The sequence below is a fragment of the Cryptotermes secundus genome, unplaced genomic scaffold, assembly GCF_002891405.2.
Source record: "Cryptotermes secundus unplaced genomic scaffold, Csec_1.0 scaffold18, whole genome shotgun sequence".
NCBI classification, from domain to species: Eukaryota; Metazoa; Arthropoda; class Insecta; order Blattodea; family Kalotermitidae; genus Cryptotermes; species Cryptotermes secundus.
The window spans coordinates 736,430-754,560 of NW_019735461.1; the positions used below are offsets into that span (position 1 = coordinate 736,430).

At 40.6% G+C, this 18,131-nt stretch overlaps 1 protein-coding gene across 1 annotated transcript in view; it reads right to left on the bottom strand.

Annotated features, from left to right (window-relative positions):
* Positions 1 to 7,166: 7,166 nt before the first annotated feature.
* LOC111869267 (junctophilin-1) overlaps positions 7,167 to 18,131 on the bottom strand; it is a 230,931-nt gene continuing 219,966 nt past the window's right edge. Inside the window, exon 10 of the mRNA XM_023860661.2 lies at positions 7,167 to 9,576. Within this exon, the coding sequence (XP_023716429.1) occupies positions 9,490 to 9,576 (87 nt within the window). The 3' untranslated portion in view covers positions 7,167 to 9,489. The remainder of the gene's footprint in view (positions 9,577 to 18,131) is intronic.

Sequence of the window (18,131 nt, forward strand, 5' to 3'; positions counted from 1 at the left end):
TCTAATGATTACGTAACGATCTACGTCACTAGATCATTGTGACGCGCCCTCTCTCCTCAGCAGTTTCAGATTTCAATATGAACAAACTGTAACCACTGGTGAAGATGGTTCTTCTACCCTGTGCCATATCATCTCAAATTTATGCCGCTGCAGACGTATCTGGAAAGCAGGCTGGGGAAGAGAGTTCGTGGAAATTTCCGACGGGCTTACGAAGGCAAGTCGGTTCATATAATGGGATTTTTGTGTAAGAAGGCAAGGAGAACAATTCATACTTCATTTGTTCAATCGAAAATTATATATTTCCCTGCAGCAGGAAGCACGTTTTATCGAAATCGCCTATAAAACAGATGCATGATATCATTAGAACAATTTATATAAAGTATCTACAGAAAATGATCCTTTATGAACGCTCTGTCTACCACGAAAAACACTGATCATGGTGCATACCGTAACAATTTCGGTTTTAGGTAAAGTTACAAAAAGCTGTTTCTATGTAGCTCATGCTTGTCCTGGTTCACATATGTAACGAAGAAACTGATAAAATATTACTGGTAAGTAAGAAAAAGTAAAAGTATCCCTGTAACAGGCTGTGGAAACCCATAAAAATTGTGAGATGTTGAGGTTCCCACATTTTCTAGTCAATCGGCTGATAGATGGCGGCAAGGTTGTCAGCCCTACGCGCCGCCCGCCCTTTATCATTAACAGTATTCCTGGTACTCATTTCTGTTAGAGGCTGAGTCGACCCCAGGGCCATAGTGCGGCTGGAAGAATTAGGTAAATTTAAAAAAATCCAGTGACCTAATCCGGACTTGAACCAACGACCTTCCGACTTGTAACATAGCGCCTCAACCAACTATGCTACCGCGTGCCCCTAAAATAGCACTGGCAGTGCGCAATAACGCGAGCCGCGGTATCTCAGTCGGCATAGCGGCTAGGCTATGTCCTGGAAGACCGGGGGAGTGAGGTTTCGATTTGCGGCAGGGACAAGAGATTTTTCTCTTCACCATAATGTCGAGGCCGACTTTGGATCCACCCAGCACCCTATAAAAGGGGTACAGGGGCATGAGGCTGACCACTCATCTCCATCTAATGGCATGGTTAAGAATGGTGGAGCATTAACTCCATTCCCCCTCATGTGTTCATGGTAATTAAAGCCTAGAGATAACTTTACCTTAATTACCTGTACTTCACTACACAATAAAGGACTAACCAGTTTTCGGTTACGTAAGGAAAAATCGGCAACTGTCGATTAAATCATATAATGATGCGTGACTAGTTCCTCGGAAGAACATACACACCATCAGTGAATTCATTACAGGAGAGAAAACGCTGTAAATTGACCTGTTCACTTACCTCATATTTCCCGCCGTTGTAAATGGAGCCCTGGTCTGGAGCCGGTGGTGGACGGAAGAAACTGGTCCATGTCCTTGAAATGAAACTGCCAGTACTTCGTGCAGGAAATTATACTTTGACTTAGTGATGAATGTACTCGTATGTTCGGAAGCAGGAGGATGGGTTAAATTTCTGCAGGGAAGAGCGTTGTAGTGTAACTGAAATACAGCACTGTTCGCCCAAACGATATCTGACAAGGTTTCTCAAAAATATAACTGAACGGATCCCAGAAATAAGGTACGTAGCGCCAATTTTCAAGTCGATAACTGATAGGTGGACGACAGCCTTAATATTTCAGGCAAAATCGTGGATCACTTTCTGTGCCATGTGTTCAGAAAAGCTTTGGGAACTTCTATTCTGCGTACACCAGAGACTATTTCCCTGCAGGTGAAGTGGACCATTCACTTCCATCCGGTGCCGAGGCTCAGAATGCGCGGAGCTTTGCCTTCACCCTTTTATCAATGGCGTGATGGTTAGACACAGAAGCCAGCACACCTTTACCGAACTGTGAATGGAGGCCTGAGATGATAATGACAGTGTGATAAAGACTTGCATATTTTTATTTTATGGATGGAAAACATCAATTAGACCTTTCCCCTGTTTATTTGGCATCAGTGTCTCATTTCGTGGGAGTCTGTATGTATTCGTATTGTTATGAATACGATTTCATTGACTGCTCCTTCACTAGAAGTCTAGGCATCCAGTAAATTTCTTGCAACTTGTTTAATAGCTGATGGAAATTAACGCGCAGAGGGGGAAACGTGGAGGGGGAGGGAGAGGAGGTGAAGCTCCACGTGAATGTAAATGATCGGTTTCATTCTCCGGTCACCTGTCCTTCGAGATAAAGATGTCTTCTACTTGCTGAAATGTCCACAACAGTTCTGAGAGTTACGGCGAAGAAAAACCACCTAAAAGCCTCTGCAGAGAGCCAAACCCCTGAATTCCACTCTGTAATCGGTCACTTAGCCCTCTTCTTGAAAAGGATAATGCTACAGGATATGTAATATACGATACACTGATTTTCATATGAGAGACATTTGTGTCCATATAAGGATTAGAAGATGTTGAAAATATGTACATTTTATGTTTGTGCCACAAAAGAAAACCAACATCAACTAGATCAGAACCTACCTAGGTAACTCAACCTGTTTTATCTGAGGGGGTAATTAAATTATACGTATCAAAAAAAACCCTGTTTGTCTTGTAATGCCGGCTGTTTCAAAACATAGGACTGATAACACAATCAGAGACTCAAGAACTGTTACGAATTTTGGGAAGGGCACTAACAAATTTTAAGGCTGTCAAAGTGTTTTAATATTATTTATGAATTTGTGGTTTGCAACGTTCTTTTGGCGAATCATTCGATTACTCTTCCAACCCTTTCTGGATCACAGTACTATATAAATATTGGCCGAACAACAGCCTACAAAGAATTGCGACAAAATATATTACAAATGTCCTATATTTTCATATCATTCTTCACACTCAAAAAATTTACCAAAAGGTAGTAAACCGTTTCCCCGTATTTACTCTTTACATTTGTGCATCTTATATCATTTTAAAATATACACAATTCCATCAGAGATCAGGAAATGCCCAACCTTAGTAATTCACCATGGGTTGGACATGCCTGCTCCTTATCACTTAGCAACAATAGGTTAGTCACTTGTACAGATCTCATTTCTACATTTACACTCGTATAAACTGGTAACCAACTAACCAAAATGTCTCCTCCATCATCCAAGCAATATTCATGTAGAGTCAAAAACACAATCACAAAAGAGTAGATTATCGTAATCACGTATTGGAACTATGGTCTGTTTTTCTTTAACAAAACACAAATTTCTGGCGTTTGGTACAGTTGACGTAATAAAGGATTCTTTTGTTGGAGTTCTGCTTTATTGTGTCCTTAACTGTACTGCAACATTACCCACACCTTCCTATAAAACGAACAAGGGTCACGCATGCAGGAAAATCGTGCTCTCTTCAGCGAAGAGGGAAATTTTGTTGTCAGGTACGAAGACTGAATAAGATTAGGATAACGCCACCACTATTGCACACACACACACACATACACACACACATACACATAGCGTTATGCCTTAGTACTTTATCCTAAAGACACTACAGAAAAAAGTAATACGAAAGGGTAAGACGGTCTCAACACGTTGCCAGATGGCGTACGGGTTTCCCGAATTTGGGTCTTTTTGTGATGTTACTGAACTAAAGAATCCGTCCCCTGCCAAGGCTCTGACAGAGAAAGGAATTGTTTAGATGCAACGGTGTAATTACGACGAATATCTTTAATTGGATTTGAGATTTTCACAGCGGTTCCTACGAACAGTACTTACTGCCTTCTAAACTGTAATGCCGTGTAGCATACTAGAATCCCACTGGCTTTTCGGAGGGCATACTGCCGCCATCTTCAGAGCTGTAAAGTAAGGCAAGCAAGACACCATCAAGAAGCAGGTGGCAAGCAGAATTTCATGGTGGTTTATTGCTTGGTTTACACTTCGACCCTGAAGATGGTAATACTGTGTCTCTCCGAAACATCGGTGGACTTCTACCGGACTACAATAAGCTGGTACTATTCAATATCTCGAACTGTTAATGGATGACAGTAGAGGTTAATTAATTGATATCGGGTTCCCTGCTTTTTAATGTCCAACACCAACAGCTTACGTCTTTGTTAACCACTTTTCCACTCGACATCAGTGCGCAGGAGTGGATTCTAAAGGCTTCTGACGATGGGGTATAACACACACAATTCCTGGGTTTCTGGACTTTGTCCAGCGTCCGGTATTTTAGAAACTAGAAAACACGGCTTTTCGGAAACGGGATCTATTTCCGTCCTCAGGTAAGTGAGGGGTGGGGAGACACCTGTGATTGAGGTTAGCTCTTTCTAAAGGACCCAACTCAGTAGGTGTCTCCCGCCCCCCTCACCTGAGGACGGAAACAGACCCAGTTTCCGAAACCTTGTGTTCTCTAGTTTCTAGAATACCAGACAATGAACAAAGGCCAAAAACCCAGTAATTCTCAGTCCGTAGAAACTTGTGATATATCCCTCTTACCAATGAAGACACGTAATTCTAACATGTTCTGGAGGGGGCGTGAAAGGTCTTCCCATATCAGTTTGAGCCTGTTACAGCGTTCTTGTAGCAATGGCACAATGGTAGTGCGATATGCAACAGACGTTCAGAATGAAAGGTTTCCGTATCATCACGATGTCTGGAACAAAATATGTCGCTTTCAGCGTCCTTCCGAACCCAGTTCCAGACAAGTTATTTGTCTTATACCAGCTACTTGTACGAAATCTGTCGCTCAGAAATAGAGCCGCTGATAGATTTAAACGTCGATTTTTAATAAATACTATGCGTGTGAAACATCTGCCATAAAAAATAACAGAAAAACGACGTCGTAATACAAGTTATAGAATTAATGGGGTGAAACTCCAACAGAAATGTCGAAAAAGAAATATAATTTATTTTACCGCTCATATCGAATTGTCTCTAAAGTTAAAAACTTACTTTAAATTTATGATTTCAATCAGCATTACAATGTTTATATCCAGAATGGAATTTTGGACTCGAGCATAAAACTATCACTAAAATTTGTATTATACATAGTGTTTTACATACGTGTATTATGTCAATGTATCTGGCACGTACGTTCTGTTCTATTTGTCTGCAGGCTTTAGGTTTAGGAAGTTACCAGGGATCCACAAAAAATGATGTCAAAAGTCGGATGACATTTATCCGACGGTATTTTAATAAACACAGCCGTGTCTGTTTCTAAACATCGGTGTTCGTAATTTCGGAACGAACAGAAGATATCTTTTACACATTTTGTATTGATCAAAATAAATGTTCTGTTACGTATTTGTATTTAATATTAGATGCCTGTAGATTCGCATAGTACATTCACTGTAAATTTGCCATGTTGTTGGGAAAGGTATTACATACTGAACTCCTGCTGAAGAAAGTAGACGCTGTGTGAAATTTTGTTAGAGTTACATCACTAGAACCTAAGCCTTTCACTTTTGACGACGGCCATAAGCATTCATATAAGACACAATTTTTCGAAGTTCTGAAAATGTGTTGTCCGTTTGAATTTCTTCTTAAAATATCAAATATTTTAATGAAAAAACTCAGTACAATTTCCTTATTTTCTTCTTCCAGTGCATCGAAAAACCACGTCCTAGAAAAATTGATATAAATTCTCTATTTTCCATTGTTAATAGCACCATAACTATTAAATATGTCTTTTCACTCTTACGGCGAACAGATTCGTCAGAATTACTACAAAATATTTTAAAATCTTGAGCAGTAGAATTTTGCCCGTCACCGAATATGAGCACATCTCTTATAGGTAACTGAAACGGATTATAGAACTGTTGACCCTAGAATGAAATATAATGAGCTGATATCAATTATTTGAAAACCATGAAGACCGTGCAACTATTTGGCTTCCTAAGCTAGGAGGGTAAGTCAATAAGTAAGTTACAAATGGATACAGAACTTAAACAAATAAGAGTACTGATTTGAAAAGTCTTTCTATTTCTCAACATAATCCCCCTGTACATTGAGGCACTTGTCCCATCGTTTCACAAACCCCTGAAACCAGCAGCATAAAATTCTTTGGGCTGCTGACGGAACCAGGCGTGTTGCTCTTGCATGACAACGCGCGTCCCCATACTGCCAACAAGACGAATGAGACGCTGCGAAATTCCAAGTGGGAAGTCCTCGAGCATCCTTCGTATAGCCCCGACCTTGCTCCAACCGACTTCCATTTATTCGGCCCTCTTAAACATCATCTTTCGGCTGAACATTTTCCCGACGATGAAGCTGTAGTAAGGGAAGTCACCGCCTGGTTCCGACAGCAGCGCAAAGAATTTTATGCTGCTAGTTTTCAGGGGCTTGTGAAACGATGGGACAAGTGCCTCATTTTACAGGGAGATTATGTTGAGAAATAAAAGCATTTTTCAAGTTAGTACTCTTAATTGTTTAGGTTCTATATCCATTTGTAACTTACTTATTGACTTACCAACGTATATTGACAGCAATAACCTGCGATGATTTTCATGTGACCACAAGTGACACTCTCTGAGTCGGATGTGCTATAGCTCAGGCGGTTCGCCGGCTTTCCACGGTGACGGCCCGGGTTCCATCCCAGGTGGGATTTCTGGTGATGAAGTGGCAATAGGACACTTCTCCGAGTATTTCGGTTCCACTTCAAATTCTCACTTCACCAACTGCTCCCACCACCGAGTCTCTATAGTCTGCATACTGCCAGTGTCAACACAATCCGAGTAAAGCAACGAAACAGCACTCAGATCCTTCAACGCATTGGAAGGTGTAATTTTCATAGAAAAAAATCTTAAAAGTAAAAGGAATCGATTGCATTACAAGCCACATTTATTTGTCGCCCTATGAATTCCTTGTCTCATGACCATACTCCTACCTTCATCTAAATGCAGCTATAAAATTCTTGTATCATTTCTATGACGCATGCAAACCTTGCCAAATCAGATAATAAAATATATCAATTTATAATTATATAAAATATATATATAGATTAGAAATACGTATTGGGTACCAGTAATGATCAGCCCTGAACCGTATTCTCCAATTCGTAAATATATATATATATATATATTAAAGTAATATAATNTAATAATAATAATAATAATAATAATAATAATAATAATTAAGCTAAAATTATATGGTAACTCTTACAGTAATAATAATAATAATAATAATAATAATAATAGGGCATGATCATAGCATTTATGCAATTATGCATACCGTTTCCTCATCCACAAAATTGTATGCATACTGCTGAGTAATTAATGGATGCAAAATCCTGCTTAAATGTGAACTGAATTTGCAACACTATAATATAAATTTTCGATAGCAACATCTGCTCCAACGACGTCATATATGAAATTCGTTGGCATCCAAGAGCAGGAGTTTATTTATTATAAATATCTGCCTAATATGTGAGGCAATCAGTAATACATCTGTTAGACCCAACCTTTTCTCCGGATATGAAGTCCCTGTACATGCCACTCCACAGATAGGTATTAGAAATTGTATCCAGAACTAGAACCTTCAATATGATTCTTTCTAAACAGAATCCTTTACATGATGTGGGTAATGTTACAAACAGGACAAATTGCACTTAAAATAATGTCATGCAGACTTAAAAAGTAACCAAGATAAGATGGCAGATATGAAGAGAAAAACAATAATCGCATAAACAATTCAAAGTTCAATATTATTGTCCCATAAGCTCACATTTGAAAAAAAAAGAACATTTTATTGAACAAATTTATATCTGTCGGTTCACAGAGCACTGCAAATTCAATCACCCGGAACAAAAGTATGTGCTAATCAAACTTAACAAGCAAACAGCACTGAAGGTAGTAACAATAGCTAAGGCAGAAATTTCATTTCTTTCTCTTTGCCTAAGATAAGGCTTTGGGGGAACAAAACAGTCCGGCAAGTTATGTGACCCGAGTCACTGAGAAGTGAACACAATTTTTATTCAGTGGGATCAGGTTTCCTTTCAAATACATGTTCTTGCTTTAACAAAAGGAAAGCAAAACTTTAACATCAATTAATCTTCTTCAGTACTGAAGACACTGTAGCACTATTAAGTTCTGAAACACAAGGTGTGCAGATGTAGCGTTCATGATTTCTTTTTCGCTCCGAAGAAGGAATCAAAATTATAAATGGAAGATGCCTCGATCTGGGAGAAACACAAAAATAATATCCACTGAAAAAGAAAATAAAGTAAACCAAGGATCGAAGGTCAAGATTCGTGAGAAAGGAACTTGGTAAGTGCAAACGGGATAACAGAGAATAAGTAACAATTAATGAACGATAATTAAAATATTTCCTGTCAGGTTCTCTTCAACAGTCCTACCAACCTAACCTAAACCTGTAACTTCATATAGAACTAACAGTTCTTTTTATTATTACCATATTGTACAAGAGCCGTTTGGCAAGAGATGGAAAATTGAAGAATTTTACAAATTTTATTTCCTTTGTTTTGGTAGCGTGTTCTGCGCAGGTAATGTAAAATGCGAAGCAAACAGAATAACCAGCCGCTTCAAAAGCAGAGAAAGACTTCATTACAATAATTTATATACTAGGCGGTACACAACGAGTAAATAATAGACTATATGTCTAGAAAATATTTTGATGTTCTGATGTTCATGTAGAAAAAATGGAGTTTTCATTATTATTATTATTACTTTTGAAAATAGGTTGACCTATCTACAGTCTAAATGTTACATGATTTGATAAACAATTTAATAAAAAGGCACGCAATGCTTCTCTCTCCAATATAGATAGTATAATAACAATAGACGATCGCTGAAATAGAGACTCGTTTGATATGCTTTATACAGTTCAGTATCTCAAAAACCTAACTCGTAAAGAAGTTACTTCTTACGTATATGTTGCCACTGCGAGTGGAACAAGAATATTTACAAGTAGTATCCCTTGAAGTGTATAAACAAACTATGTAATAATTCTCTCACTCCACATGCTTCTATAAAAGGGAAGAATAAAAACATGTGGCCAATTTTAAGATGTAGGATGAGATAATATGCTTTCCCAGCGATTCAAAACCTTCCCTTAATCTAAGCGAAGTAAAAAAAAAAAAGAATCTCCTGATTTTATCGTCTCGCAGGAGAATTACCGTCTCGTTTGATCCCTTCGATTCATTTCCTGGCGAGCGGGCTGTCCGCCGAATAAGGAGCGACATTCTCTCATGTTTTGGTTGTATAGAAAATTGGTACATTGGTATATTATATATAACTTTGCAATATATCATAAGTCCGTATTTGGTTTACTTGCTTCATACTTCATTTCGAGAAGGAGAAGAAGAAGAAGGACAAAAGTGAAAAAATTACCTCAACTCGTGTAAAAATATGCGCTGCGCGGCAATGTGGTACTTATCTTTATTGGGTCTCCACATCATCAGGTGATTTTGCTGGTTCGGTGGAGTGAATGGGAGGAAAGGAGGGTGGGAACCCCACTTTCACTAGCCCTAGCCAGCTGAGTCCAATGCAAAGAATAACAGTCGTTACTACGTGAGCAGCTTGAAGAACATGATGGCCAGGGAGATGTTGATGAAGAGTACTAGCATCACCAGCTGCTGTCTCGAGAACCAGTCCTGCCAACAGAACAGCATAAACATTCTCACTTAGCCACATAATTGATAGGAATAAGATATCGCTTTATGAAACAACGTTCCTTAGTTAGTTACTTAGTTATTGGAGAGGGTGGGTTTCCCCATGCACTTAGACCAGTATTGGTCCATTGTGCTTCCCACTGTGATATTCTACCAGTCTCTATACCCTACTGATAATGGTGCGTACCATCAGTCCCGACCAAGCCAGCGAGTTCTCAACTGGCTTGGCGGTATCTATAATGTTTCCTCCATCTATCAGAGGCCTTAGAGACTGCTGTTGGGCGGGAAACGTCCTTGAATTTGGCTCAGTGATCTCCTTTGGAGATATGAGGTTCTTTTACGTGTCGTAAAGCTACGATACGGGACCCACGGCTTAAAGTCCCTCCCGGAGGACTTGTTCCCTGAAATTTCCCGCCCTTAAAAATTTGACGACCTCCGCCGCGTATTTGAACCCGCGTACCACGAGTCATGAGGTGGGAACGTTACCTCTAGACTACGGAGGCCGCTAAACAACGTTCCTTTCTGAAGAATGCCGTCTTCTGTGATGTGGCGCCGTGTAGATCTTCTGTAAACTGACGTTTCGGAGGGACGTATCGCCTCCATCTTTGAGGCAGAAAAATCCGAGAGCGAGGAACCAGCGTCAGCATGTGGCTGCAGAGTGAGTCACCAGTCGAAAACATCCAGATGTTTTCGACTGGTTCTTCGTTCGCAGGTTGTTCTACCCTGAAGATGGAAGCGACACATTCCTCCGAAACGTCGGTTTACACAAGATGTACACGGGGCCACTTACCAGACATCTTAGTCACAGCCGTAAAAACCTCAAATCTTACAGAACATTCCTTCTACGCTGAACAACTCTTAATTTTGTTAATATAAATGAAAATTCTCTTACCAATTCTTGAGAATTCGAGTGAACAATTTTCTAAGTTTCAACGGCTAAAAATCGATAGTAGAAACAGATAAATAAAATATGTTATCCGTTTTCTACGTTAAACATGATAAAGGGAGGTTTAAGAGGAAAAAACTCTTAAGACATTCAACTAAGCTATTCGAGTCGACACAATGTTGCTACTGTTCCATAACATCGCTAAAGTACCTCTGACCTCACGCCGTAAAGATGTGTATGGACAAAAAGCTGAAGTTTAACGCAGTCATAACCTCGATAACCCATCTGCTGAACTTCATATGCCCCCGCCCCTATCTTGCAAAGGACTCCTCTGTTGGTTAGGAGATTGGGTTGATCTCAAAGCCGGTTTGGACACAAGAGTGGCTTGACCCGATGTCAGTCTTTTATCAGTCTTTTACAGACAAACAAACAAAACACACTTCGTGGCTTTAGTCCGCATGCGAACTATACCGACCGAGAAACCGCCGCTTGTCGGCGAAGTTAGTGCAAACAGTGGACAGACGGTGTCGCGTGGCCAGCGCAACGAATCCCCACGGCCGTTAATTTAAGTTTTCTAGACCGGAGCCGCTACTTTTCCATTTAAGCAGCTCCTCAATTATCCTCACGAGGCTGAGTGGACCCCGTTACTTCTCAGAAAATCTGGTAGCACCGGGAATCGAATCCGGGACCTCTAGATCTGTAGCAAGGAACTCTGACCACTAGAACACAGAGGCGTTTCTTTACAGACACAATGTTGTAAATCAGTAGCAGAAATCCCACACTTCAAACTTTCGATGTCACAATACAGAGTGTTTCACGACTTTAGGGCATAACTGCAGGAGGTGATTTCCTAGGTCTTTGTGATCAAAAAATTCATATAAACATCTGTCTGATTTTGGACGGTTACGGAGTTACGACCGTTTTTTCATTCCCGTACACGTCGTCGTGTGAACCGCGTCTGTCAGCTGGCGGGTCGCTATTTTTAGCCAGCTACAGACAGAGCGTTCTCGTTATCTCGACACTTGAGAGGTACCTAAGACAGAGTGGGCTGGTATGTCCGGCGCAGTTCACAACCGAGCGGCAGCCTGTGTTGCGGTCGGCGNCGAAACACCCTGTATATACCCATATATACGTACTTGTTACACTCATTAAATAACCCTCATCTCCAATCTGCACATTTATCAGAGCATGGCCTTTCGAATCGCGAATTCTTCTTCATCAACTGCAGGGGTTATTCAGTGCCAAATTACTGCATGACAGGTCTCCCGGGGGCAACTTTACCTTGCCTGCAATCACATTATTAAACCACTTAATGTGAAACAGGCTTCTTACAACCTTGCGTCTTCAGCAAAAATAACGAACTTTTCTCCATACTGAGAATCGCTCAGATGGCCAAGAAATTCATCGCCTTTTATGGAAAAAGAAAGTTCATGGAGTTTTGATTTCTGATACATAATGCCTTGTATAGTTCGCTTGCGGGCTAAATCCACGGAGTTTTTTTTTTTTAGTTTAGTCCAATGAAAGTCATAGGACTGTCCTATTTGTTTCACGTTGGGTTCTTGCTTGGCTTATTTTTCGACTCTGAGGATGGAGGCGACATGTTCCTCCGAAACATCGGCTAACTTTCAACGGACCACTCGGCATTATATCCCAGAAGAGAGAACTCTTCATAACCATCTCTGTGAGAACCTCATATCCTAGAAGAAGATTTATTTTCATGTACGCTTGAGTCCCGGCAGAATTAAAAGAACTTTTATGTTATTAGCTAATACCCTCTTAATGGCTCTGGGGCCTCCGCGTGGGGGCTGGACGGGATTTTCTTCTAATAGGAGATAGCCAAAAATTTGCCTGCAAAATTATATTTAATTTCTTTAAGTACATTTCTACGGTTCACCATGAAGTTGTGGGTCTCTATGTTGAAACACAAATTGCGCCACATTTAAATACACGTAATTTTATTTTTGGGTATTAATATTTGGTACGGTTCTTCCTTTTCCGATTTTGGTCTTATTCCAAAATTCAGGAGAGTGAGTAGGTGCCTAGCTTTCCCTCTCCCTTGCTAAGCCACATGGACATATCCAGCCCAGTATTCAGAACACATTGCGCATTCCTTTAACGGGGACAAACCATTCTGAGCGTGAAGCTGAAAAATCATCTCCATCTATTGTCTAGGTTAAAGGTTATCTCCACTTGACGCATGGCACAAGGACAACTTTATATCTACCGTCTGCGCCTAGGTCTCCCAACAGCCTTTTCCCTTGAAGGACTGACATTTTGTATGCATATCTTGTCTCCTTCATCTGGGCTGTATGTGTTACCCGTCTTATCGCTATTGATTTCATCACCCTAATTATACGTATTTTGTCGTCGGTACACATTGCGAATTTCTTCATATGTAATATGGCTCTTCTCCTATTACTTTTGCATTCTTAGGCCCAAATATTCTTTTCAGCACTTTGTTCTCTGAATTCTTTAATCTGTCTTCTTTCCCAGAATCTCGTGTCACCTTCCCCTTGCTTAAGCCACGCTAAATACTCCCCACCACCCATGCCCGAGGCTGTTTGAGACATTTCACTCACTCATTGAGCTGAGCCCTCTTTGAGAAGCTGCCAATTCTGCAGCTACTCAAGAAGTTCCCAGCATTTTATGAAACCCAAAAGTTCATTACCGTGTTCACAAGAGCCCTTCATTGGTCCTTATCCTTAGCTAGATCAATCAAATCCATAACATCCCATCCTGTCTCTCTAAAATCCATTTTAATATTGTCCACCCACCTACGTCTTGGTCTTCCCAGTGGTCTCCTTCCTTCCGGCTTTCCAAGCAATAGTCTATATGCACTCATCCTCTCCACCACTTGAGACATTTCATAACATGAGAAATATTTTATAGCGAGGAGCTGCCCAAAAATTGGAGGACCATGAAACGTCGGATGAACACGACTGCCTATTCAACAAAACCGCAGAATTGACCTAACTGGAAGCCGTCTCTTAGGGAATCTTCAATTCGGACAGGATGTTCCCACTGCAACGGTCACAACGGTGCCTGCAGCTGTCACAGAACACTGAACACGTACCTTGCAAAATGCTCAAGGTCACGAAAGGACATGTCCTCGGTTCTCGTCAAAATGTGGCCTCTTCGTTTTCCCAAAGCAATCGTCTTTAACACAGCAGCCACACTTGCAAGTACATATAGAAGCTGAATGACTACAAATCGTTTCATTTTTCAGAGCTAACTGCCTACGAATCAAGTGACCAACTCCTTTATGTTCAAGGCCCGTTTAATTTATATTTTCACAGGACACAAAAATAATTCCTGATGAAGAAGCCTTACCTACCGGATCGTCCATATTTTTAATCCCTGAAAGCATTCAGTTTAGGTCAACATTTAACATTTCGGGGGCTACAGTATAGTTGACGTTAATTCTGTCCTTGGGTTATTACACTGTGTCTGTGGGTGATGTTTCGGGGGTACATGTTGCTTTCATCCTCAGGTTCGAATTGTAGAGGTTGGTGTGTCTATGTACATATATAGCATTCTGTTTGAAAAGGAAAAGTTTTAGGAAAGACAGAGTGGGATTGGTTCCTACTTGCCTATACGAGGCAATGTCCCTCCATGCCTTTCTTCTCAAAAGTAAATGCTATCTATACCAAGAAACTTGACAATCTACACACTTCGACACTAAAATGGAGGCAGTATGGACTTCCGAAATGGCAGTCCACAGAGTGTAACAACCCAACGACAGAATCAACATCAGTAATGTTAAGAAAGTTCACGCCCCAATAGAAGATAAAATTGATGACATTCTGTATGGGTGTGAAACTTGGTCTCTAACATTAAGGGAGGAAGATAGACTGAGGGTGTTTGAGAGCAGAGTGTTGAGGAGAATATTTGGACCGAAGAGAGATGAAGTGACAGAAGGTTGGAGAAAGCTGCATAATGAGGAGCTTCATAAATTGTACTCTTCTCCAAGTGTAATTAGAATGATCAAGTCAAGGAGGATGAGGTGGGCAGGGCATGCAGCACGAATGGGGGAGGTGAGGAATGCGTATAGGATATTGGTGGGAAAGCCAGAAGGAAAGAGACCACTGGGAAGACCGAGGCGTAAGTGGGTGTACAATATTAGAATGGATCTTAGAGAGATAGGATGAGATGTTATGGATTGGATAGATTTGGCTCATGATAGGGACCAGTGGAGGGCTCTTGTGAACACGGTAATAAACCTTCGGGTTCCATAAAATGCTGGGAAATTCTTGAGTAGCTGCAGAATTGGCGGCTCCTCCAGAAGGGCTAAGCTCCATGAGTAAGTAAGTAAGTAATTAGAAACCGCGAAAGCCTAAAATCAATAATTACAGTACAGTTGTAGGGCGAATTTCTTTGATATATTTCGAGTCCAGGGCATACCAAATTTTATAGAAAACTGTAACTGAACTCACCTTATGTAGTCTATAATACTTCGATTACAACAAATTTTGGCTACGCGACATACTCGTAGATAAAAATATCCTTAACATCTACAAATTGTTTCTATTTGGGTCATTATTAATGAAATAGAATAGCACTCCCTGTTTATATGTAGTGTTGCTTTATGTAATATGGGTGGACTGACATAGCAGATGTGTATCTGCATTAAACGAAAATCGAGGCCTGTGAGACATGGAGAACTCGTTTGAAAAATATTTTATTCAGAATTTCAGTATAAATTTCTAGCCTTGTCCTTCAATATGAAATAATGGGAGACCAGACAACCACACAAAGCAAGATTTCACAGATGGATTCAAGAAAGTATAGACTGGGAGGATGTGTAGCACACATGAAGCAAAAATATTAAATTGTATACAGCATTTTGCTTCAGAATCATAATAGGAAGAGTACTTTGGATCTTAGGGGCACGTGGCAGCGTAGTTGGTTGAGGTACTATGCTACAAACCGGAAGATCGCGAGTTTAAGTCCCGATGAGGTCATTGGATTTTTTTCAATTGACCTAATCCTTCCATCCGCACTATGGCCCTGGGGTCGACTCAGTCTCCAACAGAAATGAGTACCAAGAATTAATTAAATATGAGTAATTTTCCTGGGTAGTAAAGCGCGGCCGGCGCGTAAGGCTGACAACTTTACCGCCATCTTTGAGCCGATTGTCTAGATAATGCGGGAACCTGAACGTCTCACAAACCTTTGGGCCTTCATGTGCACGCCGGATCTACGTAATCGTACAAGTTTGCTGAGGAAATACAGGTATGTAGTATATTTTTCTGAGAGTAGGCCTACATTCAAACGTCTTACGGAATGAATCTTAAAATTAGATCAGGTATTGATGATTCATGCCGGTTACGGTAGCCGAGCGGACTAAGGCATGTACTATCTTCGCTCGCTTGGATACCGGGATCGTGGGTTCGAATCCCACTCGGGGCATGGATGTTTAGTTTCTGTGTGTGCGCGTTTTTCTGTGTTTGTGTACAGGTAGAGGTCTTGCGACGAGGTGACCACCCGCCCAAGGAGTCCTACCGTATGTGTAAGATCTAGAAAAACCGAAGTGAACGGAGAAGTTCATGGAGGTAGGCCTAGGCCCACTGGGGCTGTAGTGCCAAGGGAAAAAAAAAATATGATTCATTTTCTCTAAATGTTAATAACTGACGGTTGAGTGTCAGAGATATTATCTGGTTCTTAGGCTATTTAACAGCGCTGTTTCGACTGCGAAGATTAGAGAGCATTGAATGAGATGGAAAATCGACTGTATGCTCAGTAACTAAAGAACTGGAGTAACAAAGCACTTTGGTATGTCTCCAATTTTACTATCCATAATGACTGCAAATGACATTTGTCACAGAAGAAATACATAGATTATCAACACTCTACCATCAAAGCATACTCAGAATCAATAACAGACTAGATGCAGAAATCAGCAACCCACCAGATGTAAGAAGAAAATTGAGGAGAGCGTGGCCGTCTGACCTACCGCAACCCGCAGATGACGAAGATTAAAACCATCACCATTTCTCTACGGGGCCTGTCAGAGTATATCATCAGTGGATGACTTCTCTACTCAAGACACCTACTTAAAACAAATTTACTTATTACTCCATATTATCGAGGGTAGATTGTAAACATGATATTAATTAAATAAATAAATAAAAATAAGGCAGCCTTGGCTTATTTCAACGTCTTATATCAGAATTCGTCAAGGGAGGCTAAATAGAACCATGAAAAACCTACCTGCTAGCCAGTAACGCAATATTTGAACGGAATACCTTCCAAATATAAATTCTGAGCGATTTAGTTAAAAGCAGGCGACAAAATAGGCAAGCAGTTTACACAGGGCCCTTAATGTTCCTAGCGGTGTACAACTGCGCTGCTGTTTACATTGCGATACAAAGTGACTTCTAATGAGCTAAATATATCTCCTGGTTAAATTCACACTTCTGCTGTCACCGTCCGCATTTCTAATTGCTGTCATGTTGCGTACAGTTAACATTAACTCACTAGCACGAAAGGGAGGCCTTGATTTCGTAATGTACGGTCTGCTTTAACTATTAGCTGGCTCATAAAGAAGGTACTAAAAGGAATGAGAAATTTGCTGACCAGTATAGTACCCCGACGAGGAGCTGGCACCGAGCTAATCGGGATATTCCCTCTTTCGCAAACTGAGGTACTTGAGGCGGTGCGGCACGTAGATCGGTAGGTGTGTGCCAATGTTTCTGAGCAGTATACTGCCTGGATCTTTAAAGCAGTCTGAAGATGGAGGCAATATGTGCCTCCGAAGTCCCGAAGTTCACACTATGAAGTTATTTAACACAGCCAGAAGAACAACTGAACACTGAGCTGCATCCTGAGCCACTTCATACTAATTCACTGCCTATTTCAGGAGGACCCATTCTTAATATTGCCTTCTATCTAAGCCTTTGTCTCTTATTTTGAAGTTCTCATAACCAAAATATACACAGCTTCCTCCCAGTTATTCATCTTACACATCTCGCCAAATTTTAGTCTTCTACAGTCAATAGTCTACAAGCCGGAAGGTCGCGGGTTCAAGCCCCGATGAGGTCATTCGATTTTTTTTCAGTTGACCTAATCCTTCCAGCCTCACTAGGCCTTAACTTTACGCAGCCTTTAACAGAAATGAGTACCAGGAATTAAGTAAATAATTTTCCCGGGGAGTAAATGGCGGCCGGCGCGTAAGGCTGACAAACTTCCCGCCATCTTTGAGCCGATTGTCTAGATAGTGTGGGACCCTCAACGTCTCGCAACCTTATGGCCCTTCACGACCTTGTACTGGGATAGCTTTGTTTTTTACTTACAGTCAATAGTGCTAAGCGAAAATATAATTCTTCTGTATAGGAACAAACCCTTTATAATGTTTTGGAAAAGAGACGCGATTTTAAAATTATTGGTCCTTACAGTTAGATTATAATTACGAATGGGGACAGGCAATATGTTAAAGTATAAGAAAAAGAAGAAGAAGACTGTTAGATTATTTAACGACGCTGAACCAATTTTTGTGACCTACATTGAGATAGAATGATTAACGTATGTGGCGAGTCCGACATTGTACGAGAGTTTAAGCTGCAGCAAGAGCAGAATTACGCACAGAAGCCAGGAGGGAAACGGGTGTGGTAAAAAATAGAAGTTTCATTAAAATGGATTAGGAGGAACACGA